The following is a 22478-nucleotide window of genomic DNA, read 5'->3' as shown; positions in this document are numbered from 1 at the left end:
CCTGAGCATCCTGGTGTTTAGAATGTCCACACAGTTATGAAACGAACTTGTTTGCATAACTGACACCACTGACATCAAGTGATCATTAGATGGAAAACATGCCTATAAACTACCTTGGCTAAGATTTTCTGATGGGTTCAATGACTTGATCACCATTGCTTGACTCGACAACGGGAAACATTTATAGGGATGAGCATGAGCTATTAAGTATGGTTAATTAATTAATTTAATCATATTTGATTCCATTTCTATGTTCTTGCAGATTCATTCCACCTCTTCACCTTTACATGGCTATACAGTCGGTGAGTCCCAGGTGTTTGGAAATTTTGAGCAATCTGCTTTATGCATAAATTCTAAAAGAATTCATTGATTAGTATATCTTATCACAAGCTGTGACTTGGAAGAATATGTTCTTGAGACTAGCTGAAAATATTATTGAATTCTGATTTTCCATATAGTATATTTCATTAAGGTTTTATTGCATTTAAAAAGCTCTCTCTTAAGAGGTTCTATCTGACATTATCTATGATGATTCTAGCTGTTATGAAAGTTAAAAACAAAAATAGTAACAAATGGCATGGAATATTCAGCAAAGCTTATAACGTAACCTGAGAGTAATCTGGAAAAGAAAGAAGTTTTTGAGCCTAGTTGGCTGCTATGGTTTGGCCTCTTCCACAAACGTTTCTCCAGGTGCAAATATCCAAATTATAAAAAGATCACTTCTTTTGCAAACAGAACTACAACTAGGAACTCGAATAACTATGGGCGGCAAAAATTCTCAGATGGTAATTGCAGGTTATCGTCTTTGAAAGGAAAGTCGGAAAATAAGAGAGAGGAAGTCGGCTTAATGAAAAGGTAGTCGAGTGCTTACAAAATGATGCGTCAGACTCTCACTCACGATTTCTTATAACATAAAAAGGTGGCTCTTTGGCTTCTGTAACATAAGAATATTTATCAATTTAAAACGACAATGGTTATAGACAAGGAAAATAATATAAGATGGAAAAAGACTTGAAAGGTTATAATTTGAATATTGTTATAATTTATATTTATATATGTTCATGTAAATATATTAGTGAGGTGGCATCATTTTATTATAAGAAAATAATATATTGGTGCCACTTCATTTTTATATCTATATGTACGAACATATATATATTATAATAATATGGTGAAAGATCATTTAAAATCCTTTGAGGTACGTTTTATATTTTAATTAAATTATTTTATTTTTCTTAAATTATTTATTTAATAGCTCATGCGGGTCCCACATATGTATCCTGTGTTCAAGTCGTTAGGTCCTTACCAAAGAAGTTTAAAGTCATACCTGTCAATCCTGTTGACTGGACTAAGCAAGTCTCTAGTTCCGATGATCCTGTTTAGCAATGCTTCCCCCATCATCTTCTCCTGCAATCACCCGTGAAACACTTCCACCATAATAACAGTTCCATAATAATTTTCATATAAACATTTAAAAGACTTTAAATTATTAATCATAATTCCAAAATCAAGCAACTACTAAACATCATATAACAAATAATGGTTAACGACCATTTCCATTAACAGTTAATACATCGGATATAATAACTACCTACTTCACATGATCATGAAAGAAAAATCCGTTAAATCCAACGGCTATGAGCAATTTTGAAACTAGGTCGGGATGTAACACTTATCTCCTAGGTACTATAGTGAGGAGGTACTTGGTATGCTGGGTAGAGTTGCACCATTTGCAGATGAGGAGGTTGCCGAGGGGTGCCACAAAGCTCGTACAAGACTCTTCCCACTAGAAGAAATGCATGAAAAAGTGAGGTTAGAATTTGGGCTGTTTGCTTCCAGATTAAAGCATTGTCCATTGACCAAAATAGAATAGGAGCTATCACATGGTTTTACATGTGTGGTCAACCTTTCAAGCATCTTCAACCTCTTGCAATCAAGGTCCTCTCACAAGTAAGTTTTTAATTTTGTTTTGTTTTATGTTTACATGTGCATTCCAGAATCTAGCGTTTCACACTTTCTTTAAAATTAATTTGCTTTTCATTTGTATGTTTTGTGACCAGTATCTAGGTTGCTAGTTCTTCTGCTGTTGAAGGGAATTGGAGTACATACTCCTTTATCCATTCAATGAAGCGCAACCGGTTTGGCTCCAAGAAAGTAGAGGACTTGGTATTTGTCCACACCAACTTGCATCTTTTGTTACGTAAGAATGATCATTACAAGGAAAGGACAACAAAGCTTTGGGATGTAGCCCCTGAGTGTGCAGATTTGGATGCAACACTTTATGATCTTACTATTGTCAGAGATAGTGATGATGATAGCGTGGCACGTGGTGCATCTACCATAAGTGGAACCATGTTTGGTTCAAATGATTTTTCAGCAGTTGGAGATGATGATGAGAATGTGGATTTTCTTGCGAATCCTTATGATTCAAACTCCAACGCATATTAGTTGATTGAATCTTCAATCATTAATGAAGTTTTTATTTTGTTGGAATCTTGAACATGACGTATTTGAAGTTTGAACTTATTGTCTAAGACTAAACTCTAATGTTGGACAAGCACATATTGATATATCATATGAATTTTGAAATATCTTGAATTATGATAAAGGGCGAAGTATGATAGTCATACTATCAAATGATTTGTGTATATTTCTTGCACTTCTTTGCATGCACACACACACACACACACACACGTTTCCTCCCGCATCCGCATCCAAATTTTTTTAATTCCCCGCATCCTGTATCCGCTTCCGAATTGGCAACTTAGCCGTTAACCTTTAAGCTGTCCTGTTGTTATTATAACTGATAAAATAATACTTCAAGTGCTCAGAATGTATTTGTTGAAATTAAGGTATTACTGTGATATTAACATATAATATAATTGCAGGAGTAAATGAGTCGCTGCGGTAGAGATTATGATTTTGTTACTGCAGATAATAATATGCCGTTGATTGATATGTTCTCTGCAGCAACAGTGATAGGCAATATATATAAATGGGAATAGTCATGTCCGTATAGGGGCATGACTCTACATGGCTTTTGCAACTTAGGGTCATGTCCCTACGTGGATAAGACTGTTCATGAACCATTTTCTATAATGCATGACCATTAGTTAATGTCTGACCATAATATGCTAGTGGGCCGTCACAAAATGACCCTATTAAAAATCATTACAAAGGCTCGATCAATGTTTGAGATAGAGCCCAGTCAGTGATAATATAATATCAGACAAATCCATGATATGGAATAAGATGCAGTTTGATCTGTTGTGATAGATATTAATTTAGTAGATCATATTATATTTGATTATCCAATTTGAATATATATATGTGTGTGTGTGTAGGCATGTATATGTATGTATGCATATATATGTATATAATAAATATTATATGCAAGCATACATACATACATACTATATAGATATATATACACGATTTTAATTATGATTTACTATATGCTTCAATCCAACTTGAGCTACATCTTTAGTACTATCAACCTTGTTTCAAATCTTATTATATTTCTCTGATGTACCTCTTGCACTCTTTCTTAAGAGACATCTCATTCGTATCAAAATTGTTTGTTATTATTCTTAACGATGAGCCCATGCTTGGTCAGGGTTTGTTTGCTGACCTGTCTTGACATTAAACATATCTTTCTTATGTTAATTGCTATTTGTTCAACATAGAACAAATCGTGCTTTTTATCCTTTTCATAACTATTTTGAGTCGCACTCCTTGTTATCCTTAGCCGCTTTCTCCATTAGTATAACTGTTCATATTTTCATTGCTACATTAAATATAAACAAACTTATTTATATTTCATTTGCTGTTACATGATCGGTAACTTTTTTATCATTGTTCTTGAATGGATCTTATGCTTCTGTTGTACTGAGTGCACTTGCTGCAAGAATGACTTGTCTTTTATTTGCCCTCTACTCTTTAGACGATATGGAAACTTCTCTTAATCTGATCTCCGGTGTTGTATTTTATAAAGTATGTCTCCACTATATTAATGGCTGCTTTAGACTTAGTCCTCTGGTCTACTTTTAATCCCTTAATTCATTTCGATATGCAGTTCTCCAATGCTTCCTTCATTAACTAATATTTAGAAATATATCTCATGCTTATAACCTTCATTCTTCTCTGCTTGGTAGTGACCAACAATTACTTTCAGTTTATATTGAGATCTATATTCGTTGTTTATCAATTCATGGATGACCAACAAATGTCTTATGACTAATTTTACAAATTTTCTCTTTTTGAGACTTCAAAATCGATATATTTATTTGTCTTGTACTTATATTATACTATAATTGATTATTATTAATTTTATATTTAATAATTAATAATTATGTTTTCATATTTACTCTAATTCTTTTTTAGAAAGGGGGCATGACATTAATAATGGAAGTCATGAATTATTTTGCAAGGGGAATATGCTGGTTTTTACATGAACACTGGAAATTTATCTGATCACAAACTCAGTACATTTAAATATTTCATTCTAATTGCCATAGGATGCCAAGATATTGCATCCAAAATCTGACAGACATTTGTTTGTTTTGTTGACTATGCATGGTTTAGTTTTTATCAATATCAATTTGGCCCGTTGATACATTAATTGGTATGGGTGCAGAGTTATTTGTAATGTTTGAACTTTTACGCAAGGTGAGGGAATTTGATTTGTCGAGTCCAAGTTACAGATTGGAAATTCTCGGTGTCTTTATCATAACAAAAATTGCAATTGTGGACTAGTGATGTCAACTCCAAATGCTTAAGCTTAGGGGCTAAACCAAGTCAAATTCATAGGCTTAATTTTTTTTGATAATCTACAAATTGATATATGAGAGCAGCAAAGAAAAGATTCATGCAAAGACCTCAGCCAAGAACTTAGATCAACCCTATTCCCATGGGACAGGACGATCTTATCAGTAAGAGATTCTTTCTTAGAAACTGCCTTCCCATATGAAACAAGAACCTACACAACAAGGTAGTTGTCCTCTACACAATCTGACATATCTGATGAGGCTGAAATAGAAGGCCAAGGAGAAGTAGCAATATCTTGAGAATCACGAATCTTTCAAGTTTTTGCATTGAAGAGCCTTCCCTCAAACCAAGCTATACCACTGGGGGCCAACATTTGAACCAACATTAAACTCTGGAAGAGACACACAAAACGAGGAACAACCAGTGGTGAAGATGACAGTATGGAAGGTGGCGAAGAATGCACTGCATTAGAGAAAAGAAACAAAGATTCGAAGGTAACATTGACAAAAGGAATAGCTACACCATGAGAATCATGATGAAGGGACTCAAGGGGATTGAATGAAGCTAGAGACAGACTCAGAAACATCCTTTGCAAATGAGGGATCTACAACAAAATGATTAGATAATGTCGAATCAGATAAGAGGAGGGTCAACCCAAATCAGTTGATGACAAAATTCTTCACTAGTTCGCCATTTAGAAAAGGAGCTATCTTTCGCATTTTTGCAAGAACAATTTTCAACATCCATAGGTGAAGCACAATCTGCAATGAAAATGCAATCTCTTCATAGTCGAGTTGCTGCTAGATCTGATACCCAACCTCTGCTAAAGGAATAGCTGCAGTAGAAGAATCATGGAGAAGAAATTCAAGGGGATTGGTTGACATTGGTGACAGCAACTTACAAGCATCCTTTTTGAATGGGGGTTCTACAACAGGAGAGTTAGATAAGGTGGAATCAAATAAGAGGAGGATCAACCCAAACCATTTGATGACAACATTCTTCACTAGTCACTGTGTAGAAGAGGAGCTTCCTTTCACCTTTTTGCAAGAGTAAGGGAAATGTCCCGTCTTATACATGCCCTAGTTTTTGTTGTAAATAACAATTTCCATGTAGAACAGAATTGTAACATTCTGTACTTGGTTGAGACCCTGCAATGTGTTAGGAAATCATTGAAACATAATGCACAAAATGGATTATTTCAACTAGGATTAGAAACATTAAATTAACCACAGGGTATATTCAGTTTATTGATGGAGTCCAACCATGGCAGAGGCTGGATAAGGGGGTGTATAAACTTCATTGCATAGCACAATGGGCCTGAACTGATTGATGTATTTAGGATCTCTCACCATAGGGATGAGAGCGACATACATAAATTTCCAAGGTTTATACATGGCCCTGTGTAGCCTACTCTCCTCGGCGACAAACCATACATCTACCTACAAGATGCCAATTCTTTTGAAAAAACTCAATCTGCAAGCCATCCAAGCCAGGAGTTTTCCTAACTCCCACAAAAAGACAACTCCCCTAATCCGATTCCTGGATAAGGGGGTGAGAAATGCTGCATTTGTTCTTTTGATACTAAACTGGGAAAATTACTCACCACCTAGCAAGGCCTGAAAAAAGATATTTTCTTCTATACAAATAGCATTTTTATCTTCTAAACAGTCCGTCCCTTCAGGTGTCTGAATTTTTATGATTTTGTTTTTTGTCTCTTGATCTTGGGGACAGTGTGGAATAATTTAGTTTTCCTGTCACTCTCATGCAGCCGCTTGACCATGGATTTTTGATGTCAAAAAATATCTTCCATTGCCCTGTAATGCGCTCCAATCAATCCAAATTCCTTAGCCTCATACTTGGAAGAGAAATCGTTAGCGGCGACATCCAATTTTAAATTTGACAAATCCATTTCCACTTTATCATCATTCTTGAACAGATCTCCATTATCTTTGTTCTTGAACAGATCTCCAAAAAGAGTTTGTATTCCAACACCTAGCTTGTCTGCTCACCTCGTTTAGTTTGTTATACAGAATGAAACTTTTACATCCCTTGAACTCTGCCTTCCACCAAGCTTCCAAAACCTGAGGGGAGTCCTGGTTTTTAGACCAAAAAGCTTCCATCTTGAAGGGATTACCACTAGGCTTGATTGCTTTGTTCACTGAGAAGGACATAAGACTTCAGAAATAAAGCAGTTTGAAATCTGAATTAACCAAATACCTGTAAGGTCTGACTCTGATATTGTCTTCTCCAATTCTTTTATTGGACCAAGTATACCAGCCAGCCTCTGGCTTGATGTCAGTGAACACCAGGTCTTCACACAATCCCGTAAAGGCGAAAGAACCTTGGGTGTTAATGGCCCTGTGCCCCAACTTCTCAAGAGACAGCACCACCTTGAAATCCTCAGTAGTTCCCAATCCCATTTAGAGCTGTAAAGTTTCTGAGATATTCCCAGACCTCAAATCTATCTCTTAAATTAGGCACATGGAATTGTAGCCATCAATTGCTCTCTGTACCTAAGAAACTTGCACCAAGCTGAAATACAAGGATGCTTAGCTTCTACAATCAACCCTGAAACAGCATTTTTTTTCCAAACTATGGCAAAACCACCAGCTGTACCAATGGCATTACCAGTCACCCCCTCCCCGTTTCTCCAAATATGTCTCCAACCACTTAGAATTGCTTGTACCATATCAGCATACATTCAAAAAGAAGAGTTTATGCTTGTTTTGAAGTAGGATTGGGCCATGGAGATAGAACTAATTGCTATTGTAATCTCTGTGGCAAGACATTTTGATAAACATTACATTTGAATATTTATGCTCATTTGATATTTTAAGTAAATTAATACATTCATAGATTAATGTGGGAAACAAAAAAGAGAGCTAATTTGTAAACAAAAAAAGACAGCGAAAAGTAAGCCAAAATAATTTACCTCTCCAAAAATTCTGAGCTCCATCTAGAGCTCTAAATTTTCTGAGATACTCCCAGACCTCAAATCTCTCTCCTTCTAAATTAGGCCCATGGAATTAGTAGCCATCAATTGCTCCTTGTACCTTAGAAACTTGCACCGAGCTGAAATATGAGGATGTTTAGCTTTGCCTTTCACAAGCAACCTCGAAAAAGTGTTTTTATTCCAAACTATGGCCAATCCACCAGCTGTACCAATGGCATTTCCAGCCACCCCTTCACCACTTCTCCAAATATGCCTCCAACCACTTAGAATTGTTTGTATCGTATCAACATACTTTCAAAATGGAGAGTTTATGTTTCTTTTGAAGTAGGATTGGGCCATGGAGATATAAGTAGTTGCTATTGTAATCCCTATAGCAACACATTTTGATAAATGATACATTTGAATGTATAAGCTCATTTATTATTTTAAATAAATTGATACATTCGTAGATTATTGGAAACAAACAAACAAGAGAGTTCATTTGTGAAACAAAAAGTAGAGAAAAACAGGCCAAAATAATTTACCTCTCCAAAAAATCTCTGTACAATCTCCTTGGTAGCGAATGGGGTCATGCTCATATACAAGAATGGCACTGCTTTGGAACTTCAGCGATCAATCTTCAAGTCTCTTTGTGCAATGACAAGGAAGAATCAAAGTTTACAAGAAGGAATTGTGTTTGTGTTTTGCAATCAAATTGAAGTAAAATGAGTTCCTTTTAGTCTTCAAATGGTTTAGATTATGCTTTTATAGTTAGAGATTTATTTTTGCTTGTCAAAGTCAAATTCAAATGCCAAAAATGATTAAAAAATGCAAAAAAATTCACCTCAAACCTTAGATGCATGGGTATTTGTACCCATACCTCTGGGACATGCACCGGGTACTGGTATGCATATCCTGTACTGGGTACTTGGTGGAGAGCATCATAGCAAAGTACCTTGATTAAGCTTTCTGATTTTTGTTTCAGTTATTTGTTTGTGTATCAGCTTTCTGTTTATTGAGCTTATTTTAATATATAATCACTTATAAGTTTGAAACTTTGATACAATGATTGTATGACATTTCAATTTGTGTACTTAACCTTAAAAGATTATGGTTGACAGTAAACATAATCACTGCTCGTGTTTTAAAAATTCAATGTCATTATACCTTCAGATTTTCTATAAAAGTATTAAATCATGCAAAAAAAAATGATGTATGCAAGGTACTTCTGTCTCCTATTTTGAAAAAATAGTCGTATCCACATCCATACCCGTCTCCGTCTCTGTAGTTCACAAGAAGCCCTTTCTGCGTGCAATCTTGCCTAAAATGTGATGGGTTTTCTCTAGGTTCATTGTAATTCGACAAAGCTCACTGTGGTTTTGCTTAGGTTTGTCTTTGACAAACCCAAAATCCACATCTCATCATCTGTGCAAAACATTATATTGGTCTACCCAAATCACAAATTTGGTTGTAATTAGATTTGGATTTGGGGTATATACCATTGAATTAACAGTACAGCTTATAATATATTATTATTTTCGATTTCAAGGTTTCACATTTAGGGTGATACAGTTTAGGCATATGTTGTGTTCCTCCACGAAGTGGTCCAGTTGAAGAGAACTCTCTTGTTTTACTACTCTGACCTGTAGGTTGTTGCCCACTTTGATTGAATTGTTGGCTCATGGTATTTACAGTTGTATTTGGCATCAAGTCTAATTGATCAGCTGTCAAGGATTTTAACATCTCATAAAGTCTTAGTGTAACTTTGTTTGTGATTGTTGAATTGCAACTCCTTTAATGACAGTGTTAAGAAAAAATGCATTTATAGTAGAGCATGCCTTGACCTTCTCAAACATGCCTTTTGTAGCACACTTGTACTTGCCATGCCCAACAATCCAACCTGTTTGCAAGAATTGGCATTGTATTGATGCAAGAAGAAAGACCCTTGGTGTTCACTGGCAAGGCACTAGGGCGAAAACCTAGTAATATTTAACAGGCAAAATCTCTTAAAATTTACTTATGAGACGAAAGGATAGCCATTCTTCATGCTGGAACTTACTAGTACACATGCTTTTTGGGCGACATTTCTACACAGATGGATCATCACAACCTCAAGTATTTTATGGAATGAGTTTTTTCTCGAACAACATAAATCGGTCACTAAACCAGTAGGTTATAATTATGAAATTAGGTACAAGAAGGGGAAAGAGAATCGTATGGCAGATGCTTCATTTCAATTTTCACAAATTCAAACATCATAGAACATTACATATTTTATCTTTACCAACTTAGGATTAGCTTTACGGGGCCAAGAAGAGTGGCAACGTGATGTATGTGTTCAACAACTCATTTATCAGCTAACAACCAATCTTATAGTTATGTCAAGGTACTCTGAAATGGTTAATACTTGCATTAGAAAGGACGTATTGTGGTTTTTGTGAATTCTACCCTGCAGGACAAAATGTTACAGGAATTTCATGCATAATTTTTTGTAGGGAATTCTGGTCTTTTATAGATATATGTAGAAAAACCACAGTAGCCGAAGACTCCTTTGACTCACCTCGAGCACACGTATCCTAGTATCCAATTTGGAAATGCATCTGATAGAGCCTGGATACACATCGAATATTGTATCCTTGCGTGCCCAAAAAATCTTGATTTTACAACCATGCCAAATACCATGTGATATGTTTTTTTATTTGATGTCAACCATCCCAAATTTAATTTAAGAAAACTTCATCAATGCAAATTTCCATGGTTACCTAGAGACCCGTCTCCCCACTAAAAGACACGTCTTGGAGACTTTTGGCGTTTCCGGAGACCTCAAAAAAGGTTGGAGACTTCATGACGAAGTCTCCTGAAGTCTCAGTCTCCTAATCCAAAAAGTGAAGTTTCCCCAATGTCTCCTGATAAAAAATAAATGTAAAATATAATATTAAATTATTTATGTATTTAGCCCTCATTTTAATGTTTTTTAATACAAAAATTAAGACCAATGACAATTTAAATGATTTTGAAAGCATGATAGCTGAAGACCTTGAGATGAATGATCACAACCTTGTGGAGTACCATCAACATACTAACACTACATAAATTTCTGGTTTGTTTACTGTACTAAGTTTGTTCATTTTTGTTTGCATATCGGCAGTTTAGCATCAAACTATACTTTTGTAAATTTTAAATTTGAATATTTAATGATAATATCAGCGATTATCAATCTGATATGATAATGATCATATACAATATTCGGAAAACAAGTATCACTATGAGATACAATAATGTGATTATGTGAGTTCTGAAATATTTGACTTTATATTAATGTGAAATTAATATTATTATTTACTTTAGTCTTTTTGTTATACAGTATTACTATTTTGTATTTAGTATTAGACTTTTTAAACTATCAAATTTTTTTTGCCATCTCCAAGTACCTGTCTCCTATTTTTGAAAAATTGCTGTACCGGTACCAGTACCAGTACCAAAGACCTCCAAGTCTCCCCGTCTCCCAGTGATCTTGCAAATCTCTGAAGAAAATCTGGTATAAACGAAACCTATACTAAATGAGAAAGACAAATAAAATGTTTTTCTATTTCACTGACCCATTTTTGGGTTGTCTTTCAATGTAACTGTATGATTTTTGCATACTGTAAAGTTATAAATTAACTTCTAATTAATTATGTGACATTTATATGTCTGTATTGATTTTGAAGTAATGAAAATATCTTCTAATAACTTGGAAAATTGTGTTAAATATATGTGTATGTGTTATTTCATCAATGTCGTATCCAGCCTTATCAATATTGGGGGATTCAACAATGGCTGTATCCATATCCCTGTCCATGCAATTTGGAAAAAAACTGTTTTGTGATTCATGCGGCCCCCCCCCCCACAATAATAAAGAGGAGGGCCCACCCACCCCTGCATGGTGGCAGTAGGATTTGGGAGGAGATAGTTGGGAAGGAGTCGAGTCTATTATCTATGTAATGCATAATACAACAAAGGAGAAACTGCTAGGATAATGAACACTTTACAACCATTATCCATTATAATATAGTATGAACAAACATTTCCATGGATTTTATTGATGGGTTGCTTAAGTTAAGCAGCAAATTATTCATTTTTGTGGTGGTTAATCTGTCTAATAAGTCTTCAAACTTTCCTATCAACTATTCAGTTTTCACTTTTAGTTTTATCTATTTCAAAAAAATCAAATTCAGAATACTGTTAGTGGCCTGAGAATGCATTGCTTAATTAGTTTAGAAAATCTACTAGTTCTACTCCTGATTAGCATGCTTTACGAACTTAACCCAAAGATAGTTTACGTTTTGACAATTAGGTCTGGCCTAATTACTATTGTGTTAGATACAGTCAAATGAAGTTAAATTTCATCTCATTGAATTCACCTCATTTCCATTCATGCAGGCTTGTGGTCTAATAGCTAAATTTGAGGAAATGACTTTCTGCATGGTGTTGTTCCATCCTCATTGGTGGGGGTGTTTCTACCAAACAACTTCTAATGCCTGTATCATTTGTTCTCAGTTTCTTTTTTGTGCACGACACATGCTTGTCAGTTAGTTTTGCAGTCACACCATACAGTGCATTTCAGTTGCTCTTGTGGACACACTATGTGGGATTCTGATCGGTATAACACAAGATTCACATGTTTCATTTCTTGGACCTTCCTCTCATCAATTCCATTCACTCAAATAATAAATAAGACTTACCATTTATGCTTGACAACCTATGGTGGAAATTATGATGGCTTAGATTTTTTGATTGTGTATTCACTCTGCAACTTGAATTGAGTGGTGCTTTTCAGTTGGTAGACAAATTTCCTCTATTCTTCAATTTTTCAGATTGATTTTGTTGACTGAACAATAAATTAACCCTAATTTTCTTTGAGTTCTTGAATTTTCAGTTTTGTTTTAATAAGTGAATCCTTGCTTCTAACTACGCATCACCATACAATATTACACCGAAGGAAAGTTTTTGTATCACCATACAATATTACACTGAAGGAAAGTTTTTGTTTTTTCTTGAAAGTATGAAGTTTACTATTTTAATGGAACCTTTTTTTATTTCCAATATTTGTAACTCTATCATAATTCCTTCTTGTTAACAGAGAGCATGGAGTTGTAGGTGATATGAGAGATGCATGGGCAAATGCTCGCATGAGGAAAAATGTCTCCCTTATACATACATACCATGGATTTAAAGGTACATGTTCTTTGGCTCAGTTTGGAGGGTTCAGTCAATTATATGGCTGTCATATTTGCTAGAATCAATCCTGGTTACTGTTTTACTTTCCCTGTTAGATGCATACAATCCATGCCTTCCCATGTGAAAATGCATATGGAGAGTCATGTATCCACTTTGACTGATTTCAGGGGATAAACAGGGGACTGTAGAATTCCTAAAGCTATTTTTTAGAGCTCTCTGCCTGTGTTGGGATCGCCAAAATCAGGACTTGCACATGGACTGGATTCTATTTAGGGGACGATCACTGGCTCCAGTTTCTTGTGAAGTTGTAAATGATAATATTGATGGTTTTTATCCATCTGATCATTACCCAATACATGCAGAGTTTATGCTTCCCCGTACTGTGAGGTCAATTGAGGAGGCTGCTTGAAACTTCAATTAAACTTTCTTAAATAGTCTTCTGTGCTGAATTTTGATGTCAGTCATTTATCGTTCACATTTTATGTTTCAGCATATTGTGTATAGATAAATCAGCAGGCGTAGGGAATATTTATAGTCCTTGTACCTAAGCATTTCCATGTCTTCCATTATGGAATAATTACTTCATGCTTATGAACAGTGCAGTGTTGACAACTTGAATTTATCATCTTGAATAGAATTTATGGAGTCGTTTTTTGTGAACTGTAAGCAATAATATTGGCAAGAATTTTGCTGATTGTATACTTCGATTTGTAATTGGTCTATTTGGTGTGACATTTTCAGCTAATGGTTCTTAAAAACCAGCATCATAAGCTCATGAGAGTGTGAAGTGGGTCTAGGTGCAGAGTATATTGTTAATATTATGCCACAGATACTCTACTTTTCAAAGCATACAAAATTCTGATGAATATTAGCTGAAGCATGTACTGGTATCATCCTCGCAGTTTATGAAATAAATTCAGTTATTTGTGTACTACTTTTTAGTTATTGTCTGAAATTCTAGATCGCAATAACTGTGGTTAGTTTTAAAATCACAAGATCAGGAGTTCAGTAGAAGTCTACGCTTATCTTCTATATGTTTAAAGCTTTGTTCCCCCGATGATACTTGTCAAGGATTTTGATCACGTAAAAAGCTCACACTTTATGTTTCTGTTTGCATTTGATGGGTTGAATACCTTGATTACTATTCTCCACTGAGTTTCGGGGAGAGGGATGGCAGTGGATGATGTGATGTGTTTCCGGTATGGGGGTACTTTTGGACCATTTTTAAGGGGACGGCAGGGGATGGCTGTAAAGAAAAAGTATATACCAGTTTCCATAATTATATGTCAATGCTGAGCAGTATCACACTAAAATGTAACAGACACCAAGTCAGTTCTTTCTCCAAATGGTTTAATATGCAAGTGCGCATCTTCTTTTTTCCACTTGAGTTTCATAACTCTGAAGCAGCATGCAATGTGGGTTCAGTGAATCAGCTGCCAAAAAAATAGTGTCAACTGGGTTTGATTACAATTTTGATTTGTCTATAGCTCAATCAATAATGAGTTTCAAATTGCACTTAACACAATTGAGCATGAAGGCTGGTAAACCCAGTTGTGACATTCTTCAGATTCATGATACTTTTCACTGCAAGATAATAATAAACCCAAGTGAACTGTATTGATCTTAGTTCGCACGCCTTTTTTTGTCTCCAATTATTTGGTCTTCTGAATGATTCTTTTGAACTTATTTTGGGGGAGTTTTAGAGTTCTTCTTAGGTGTTTCTTCCTTCTCTTCAGGTGCTTCTTCTTCTTCTTCTTCTATGCACAAGGGTTCATTTGATCCATAGTAATCCGGCATATGTTTTTTTTTGATGTAGATCCTCATTAACTTGAACATTTGCACTCTCAACAATCTTCCTCAACCTCTTATTGTAGCATCTGTAAGCCTTGCTTCTAGTTGAGTATCCAAGAAAGATCCATTCATCAGATCTAGAGTCAAAGTTTCCAAAAATATTCCTCATCTCTTTTGATGAAGGATTTACTTCCAAAAGCTTTGAAATACTTGATAGCTGTTTGTCTTCCATGCTAACTCTCTAATGGGTCTTAATGCTATTTAACCTTTTGGTTAGCCTTTTTAAAGAATGTAGAAAGTAGTGTGAACTGCCTCTCTTTAATATATATTAGGCAGATCAACTTCTTTCAACATTATTCCTGCCAACTCTTGGATAGTTCTATTTTTTCTTTCAACAAATCCATTTTTTTGAGTTCTAGGAGTAACAGTTCCTCTTTGTTTCATGTTCTACACAAAATCTTTCAAACTCATTTTGAGGGAGACTCACCTCCTCTATCAGATCTTAGACACTTGATTTTCTTATTCACTTGATTCTCAATTATTAACGTAAAGACCCTAAACTTATCAAAGGCTTCTTATTTTTATGTAAGGAATGAAATCAACGTCTCCTAGTTCACTAATAAGTAGCACAAAGTACTTGTCATCTTGAAGACTCCTTGCTTTGGTAGGTTCACAAATAATAGTATCAATAAACACCATTCGTCTTGTAGAACATTACTCCCTGGTCTTGAATAATATCCTTGTCTACTTTTCAATTCAACATTCTTTGCGCAATGTGTTTTCTATCTCGAGTCTTTAGCATATCTCTCACCATGTCTAGAGTTGATCCTCACAATGCTATCAAAGTTGAGATATTCCTTCTCCTATACTTGTTGATTTGTGTTTTGTGAACACATCAACAATAGAATAAAATACCAAGTTATCTTATCACCTCTTGAGCAAAATCTCGTTTATGCTAAGATTGCAAAAGATCATACAGATGACTCCAAGGTTCTTTATTGTTAGATCTCAACTTGTGGATAAGCTCAATGGTTGATGTGATATGCTGGTATCACAAAGGGACTTACGTTTGAATTGTTCTTCAGTTAATTGGAACTCTTTCATCGAATATTTCAATCTTGTGATGGTTCTTTGAATGCCACAATTGAAATGAATTGGAATTAAAGGGAAAAAGATTAGAAGGATCTAAATCTACTCATAAAGGCAACAATATCAATAGATATTGGTCCACTTAGAATTTTCATATCACAACAAACACCATCATAATGAACAATGCACATTTAGTGATAGAAGTTAAGCATTCATACAAAAGGAGGGTTTAGATTATCGGCAAGGTAACCAAGAAAAGTCATTAGACATCATCACATTTCTCCATTGGAAACCAAGCACTTTATTTAACAAATGTATTTTACTCTAAGTGAGGGAACAATGAAACCATGCAAACACCAAAATACATCAAGCAAGCACCATGAACTCAATAATGAAAACTCAATTGCCTTGGTAGCTCTTAGCAACAATCTCAACATTTGTTGCTTCAAAAATGAGAAATGAGGCCTTTATATAAGTCCTCGATTATAATGAATGACTTGGATTGAAACAAAATCAATGACCCAAATTTGGCCACCTCACCCTATTTAGGGCTACGGCAAAGAAATAAAATCTTTAATTATTGCATAGATCTACTTCAACAATCAAGAGGCAACCAATTTCTTAGTGGGGTAATAAATGTTCACTATGCTAGCCCATTTAGTAGGAGAGTGGGGTCACTTGAATTTCCATTATGCATTATATACCCATTTGTCAAGAATAGCCTATGGTTGGCTTTGCGCCTTGACTATACGAAATTTGATCAACACTATCTCCAACTCATCTATGTCGACACTTGGCACCGATTCATGCTTGAACTCTAGGATTTCCTTCTCCTCCCCTTATCACTCCATTAACCAATATTTGCCTAGGGGTTTCCATTAAAGCTTGTGAGTGATGAGATCACTTTACTTTGACAAACATGCTCACCATCCCACAACTCACCTATGCATTGTATCTTGGAAACTATGACCATTGCCCTTTCGTATACTTGTATTAGGTCTTAAAAAAATTTGTATGCTTCCCTTTGGATGCATTTTATCCAAGGTTCTGCACTTTAAGAAATATGTTTGATTCTCTCAATACCTTCCTTTGACTCAGCTGGAATAATTGTAGGAGGATCAAAGGCCTGACTCTCTTCCCTTATAGGATGTGATAAGTTGTTTAGATATTCACGCAGAGCTTTGTTCTTGCTTTTAAGTTTTTGGTATTTCCCTTCTAGCTTCCTCATCCTTTCCTTCATTGCTTGTGCAAAACCATCAAAGTCTTTAATAACCTGCTCTAGAGGGGCATTTGTCACATTGTACTTGTTCACAACAATCTAGTCCTTAGTTTTGTTGATATTTAGGTACTACAGACTGTGTAGTCTTGAATTTGGTTGCACCTCTAATGAACTTTGCAAACTTTTTGGCTTTGCCCTTGTCTTCTGGTTTGTTGATTGGGTTCAAAATCTCTTGTAACTCAAATGTCGGGTCAATTTCTTCTCATGACTTATTTTTAGCCTTTTCCTTAATTAATCCAGAATGGAAGAACAACAATCATGGATTATCAATTGTTCTTGTCCTTGTATTACAATTTCATTTATTTCATCCTATATAATGGGACTTTTTGTTGTTGCATCAAGAAGCTTTGCTTTTGCAGTACAAGCCTTTGTCTCTACTTAAGAAACTCCATCTCCATCATTTCCTTTTCTAATATGGCCCCAAGGCTTTCCTTAACAACCACCTTTTGTTATCTATCTCTTCCTTGGACAACTCTTAATAAGCATTGATGCTCTCTCTATCTTGCATTGACCTAGTCATCTCATCTTCATGTGGCATTATTCTCTTGCTAGTTTTAACTTCTCCCCTTGTGAAAAGGTTAATATCTTGTAAGCTTGGAGTTCGATTGGGTGATGAAGGGGGGTTGCTGACCTTTGCCTCTACTGTTGAGATTCTTTCCTGTGAAGGTTAAGCCAACTTCTCGGGCAACACTCCTCCCTTTTGCACGTTCAACATTCTTTGGGGAAATTTCTCCTTATAGTCTCATGCCTGATGATTGCCTTGGTCTATCATCTTGCAATGGTTGATACCCCATCAATTGATCATTTATAATTTAAGCTATCATTAGATACCCTTAACTTGTTGATCTACACTCAACCCACTATTTTGTGAATTTCACAAGTGTGGAATTGAATAGAGATCCAAAATTTCCTTCCTAGACCAATGATACGGTTGAACGGTCTTCCTCCCTCTCACATCATATCCTGACTGTATTACATTTTTATCCTCTTCCACTTGATCATATACTTGGATGATTGATCATTTATAATTTAAGCTATCATTAGATACCTTTAACTTGTTGATCTACACTCAACCCACTATTTTGTGAATTTCACAAGTGTGGAATTGAATAGAGATCCAAAATTTCCTCCCTGGACCAATGATACGGTTGAACGGTCTTCCTCCCTCTTCACATCATATCCTGATTGTATCACATTTTTATCCTCTTCCACATGATCAGATACTTGGATGATTTTGCACACTCAAATCATATTGAGGGGAAGTTTGGAAAACATTCTTCTTTTGATTTTGTGCACATTTGTAGAATTAGCCCATAAATCCTTGAGGTGCAACTTGTTGGTATTTTGCACCCACCACTACATTGATTTTGTTGTAGGTACGGAAATCCAATCTTGTTGGGAAAAGTGCCAAACGTTACAAATGTAGCCCCTTAGCTAATCTTTTAGTTGCCTGCAAACATATACATGTTTCAACTTCCTCTCTTGCCGCGACATGTAATTCAAGTCCGAACTACCATTTCCTCTTCTAAATGTTGTCATAAATCATCAATTGTTTAGTGACTTTTAGTAGAACCATTTCGATAGTTGGATACCTTGAGAATTTTATTTGGCTATAAAGAGAATTCTTGTAGGTTGGTGTAAGAGAAGGTTGGGAACTAGATGAACCATGCTCCAGACTTCTCTATTAACTTCATTGCCTCGATTGATAACCTTGTGTAATCTCCTTGTAGAGCCCTGATAATGTACATGGAAAAAACATCATTGACCCTCACAAAGTCATCCTTAACATGTATTTGTAGCTACAAACAACTCTCAACCACTTTCAAGCGACACATACCACTTCATATTGCCCTTTTGTATCTTACCCATCGCATCTTGTCATTTGCGCTAATATATAAATAACATAGGAGTTCATGCATTATTTTCCAGACTGCTCAAGTTTCCCAAGTTATTCATTTAGGCTGTTGTTAATTATTCCAACCCAATCCATACCGTCGAATCTCTTGGTCCCTTGTTCAATGCAATACCAGATCCATGGTTCAAATGCATAGGACTGTGGGATACCAAATACCTTGTTCAACATCATGATCAAATCATTGTACATTCCCTACAAGTCAAGCAAGACCAATTGCTTGGTAAGTTGAGTGGTGAGCTTTGATCTTCCACAATGACTTATGGTTGATCATATCATCACAATGGTAAACCCCAACAATATAAACTCAAAGTGCCTATTCCTTTGACTTTAAAACCATTGCTCTGTATGTTAGAATTTTAAAAGCTTTCACAATTGTTGGTGGAGAAAGCTCTGCTAACACATTGCAATCTAGATCTCTAATTGTTCTATGCTTATTGTAATGTCTTGAGCACTCCACGATGAATTGTGCATGTTGGAAGGTCTAAAGGAATCCAAATGAAGCCATGATCCTTGTTTTGACAATCTTAGTAGCTAAGTATGTGAGATCATCATCTTTATGCCTGAACATCCTCTTGTCGAATTAACCCATGTGAAAACCTCCCAGATTTATGTCACCCACATTCTTCCACTCCAAAACAATATTTTCCTTTGGGTAGAATCTCCTCTGCTCATTCTTGATTGAGGCCAATTTGGACAAATTTGTTCCTTTGTGTTTTGACATTTGTCCTTCTTGCAAAACAAAACTTAGACAACATAAGAACATAAGGAATGAGAAAGAAGATTAAATCCATTTACTTGGAAATTCTAACTTTGGAGAAGAAAAATTTAAAAATTTGCAATAGAATCTTCATTCTTTTTCTAGAAACAAATCTTCCCTCTTCTCAATAAATCTGCATCTTCTCATTGATTTTTCAAACTTACTATAAAATTTCCTTTCTCTAAACTTCATAACCTCTGTTCTCAATTCTTTAGCTTAATGCAACTTCATCTCTCTCTCTAGAAAGAGATTTTCTCTTTTCAAGATTCTTTCCCTTTCTCTAGAAAATTTAACATTTATTCAAAATTTTCTTCATGGCTATTCAACTTCAATGTGAGAATAAAATGAGAATGACTCATATAAAAACACAATCTGTGAAGTTACTAAATCAGCCGTGTGTCAATTTTAGGCTTGCATTTTGTTTTTCCAAGTTTTTATTTTGAAGAAGATTCTCTTACAAATGTTGCCATTTGTCTTCATGGTTCTATTATTTTGTAGAAATACTATTTTGAGTGCTTCAACTTCATCCACAAGCTTCATTTATGTGCATTCTTGATTGGGTTGGAATTTGAATTTATTTTTGATTAAGGCAAAAAATAGGTTTTGAAGGGACTCAAAACCCTTCACAATCATATTTTGAATGGATTTGGAACCCACAATCAAGACATTGTCAAAAGATAGGAAATTGGGATCATTTGACAACCAAAGGAAAAATAACTCTCAAAACACCAAAGGAATGAACAAACCACCCTATACAAACAGAGACCATAGTTGCAAGCAAACAACTAGCAAGCAAGCAAAAATAAATAAAAGACCAGAGAAATGCCATTCTAAGCACTTGACACTAAGAGCGTCAAGATTTATCTTTAACACTACCCTTGTGGGAATGTAGATTCATATCAAAAGAGGATTAGAAGACTTAACCTTCTTATCCTTGACAATAATCCAACCCTCTTCCACTTTAGAAACCTCATCCTGTCCAACCAAAAAACATAGGGCTGCCATCAATTTGAGAGACAATACCACCAAAGTGATTGTTCTTTACAACAAGCGAGCATAACCACCATAATTGATAGCCCTATGACAAGCAACAACAACCAAAGAAACATTCCCACACACATTTGGGGAGCCGATATGAGGAACTTATCTATCTTGGAAAATTCTCCCCATCCCCCATCCACCCCCACCCCCCCTTCCACAATCAAAATCTAAAATAGCCTAAGAAACCCTAAGACACTGAGAATTTGTTACGATCGTTTGTGAGAAACTCCTTGACAACAGTATAATGTTGCAATGGAGCACCATTCCACCACACTATTGCTTGCATTTTCTTCATCTCTAAACCACATTAAGCATCCACATGAACTATTTTAAAACATCTTCTACACTTGAGGGGAATCCCTTCATAGTCTAAAGTCTAAAGCCAACTACCTTTCAAAGATCTGATTAAGATTTCAATAGGCAAGGCCTTAGACACATCCATATCATCTAGGATACAAGCAAAGCTGGAATGATATATATAAGATTATTCAACATCAACCATCAAAAAATCCCCAAGTGCTTCTCCCACTTGCTCTAAAAAGACTCCACCCATAGATGAAAGGTGAGAAAATAAAGTTGAAACCAATCAAGATCTTATTAAATGTTTCAAAAGGCATACTGAAATTAGAGTGCCATGGTTTCTTTATTAACATAAATAGAAATGATCACACAAAATTTTGTTTCTAACCTTAGCAATGTTAAATGATGTTATCTTTTTCTTTTATGCATCACTTTCTCTCATACATCCTGATGATGGATCATAGAAGATGATCCTAAACATAATCAAATCCGGAAGCTAGTGTTAGAAAAATGTCAAAATTTGAACTAACAAAATCCCTTTCCATAAGGAAAACATGTAAAACATCAGAAAGGAGAGGCTCCCAATTTTATGAGATCTAAGCATGCAATTGAGGGCAATACTGTTAGAAATAATAATAATCTTAGAGTCAACAAAAACATTATGGTCTATTTCCTACACTGTCTCTGCATTTAGATTAATGACAATACCCTTAGAAATGATAACCTTAGAATCAACAAAATAACTCTTCAACCCATGTGATTTCCTGGCTCTTGGAGCAACACAAGCCCTAGAAGTGGGTGGATCCACTCTGTAAGCATGTACAAATTGTCTAGACAATAGGGAAGCTGGAAGAGACCCTGAAGTCGTATTAGGAAAAGCATCCTTGGTAGGCATCACAACAACAATCACAGGTCGAGCACTAGTTCCAATCTAACCAATACATGCAACTGGAGAGAGCACAAGACCACTAATACCACCCTTAGGTACCTTGTCATTCAGAGCTCCACTCGTCTTCAAGATTAAATGATTAATAGGAAGTGCAAAAGAAATCGTCACCCCACCACTAGAAATAACCCTAGCATTAGATGACACCACATCTACATTGGTGACATGCGAAGGGGCAGACAAGGACACAAACCAGCAACCAAAGGAGATGCCCAACATTAATTACAATAGAATTCTAAGGAGTTGCACAAATATCCACATGTAAAGGATTAATCAAAATAGTAGGGTTGAGAGAATACACAACAAAAAGAGCCATTTTGAATTAATAATATGTTAAATAATAAGAGATGGAATTTGAATATATTTTTTATTAGTGTAAAAGCAAGTTTTGAGGGGACCTCTAACAGTAGATTTTGAAGGGGATATAAAACCCACCTAAAG

General features: G+C 35.4%; 1 protein-coding gene across 2 annotated transcripts in view; it reads left to right on the top strand.

Annotated features, from left to right (window-relative positions):
* The window catches only part of LOC149567186 (DNAse I-like superfamily protein), a 39584-nt gene extending 25731 nt beyond the window's left edge, over positions 1-13853 (top strand). For both annotated transcript variants that reach the window (XM_089820369.1, XM_089820368.1), the window contains exons 5-6: positions 12822-12916; positions 13087-13853. In XM_089820369.1, coding sequence (XP_089676495.1) covers positions 12822-12916; positions 13087-13328 — 337 coding nt within the window. In that variant the 3' untranslated portion in view covers positions 13329-13853. The remainder of the gene's footprint in view (positions 1-12821; positions 12917-13086) is intronic.
* Positions 13854-22478: the final 8625 nt, after the last annotated feature.

This window comes from Cupressus sempervirens, chromosome 3 (genome assembly GCF_028749045.1).
Source record: "Cupressus sempervirens isolate cs-2001-9-10 chromosome 3, ASM2874904v1, whole genome shotgun sequence".
Taxonomy (NCBI): Eukaryota; Viridiplantae; Streptophyta; class Pinopsida; order Cupressales; family Cupressaceae; genus Cupressus; species Cupressus sempervirens.
This window is presented reverse-complemented; position numbering and strand designations above follow the sequence as displayed.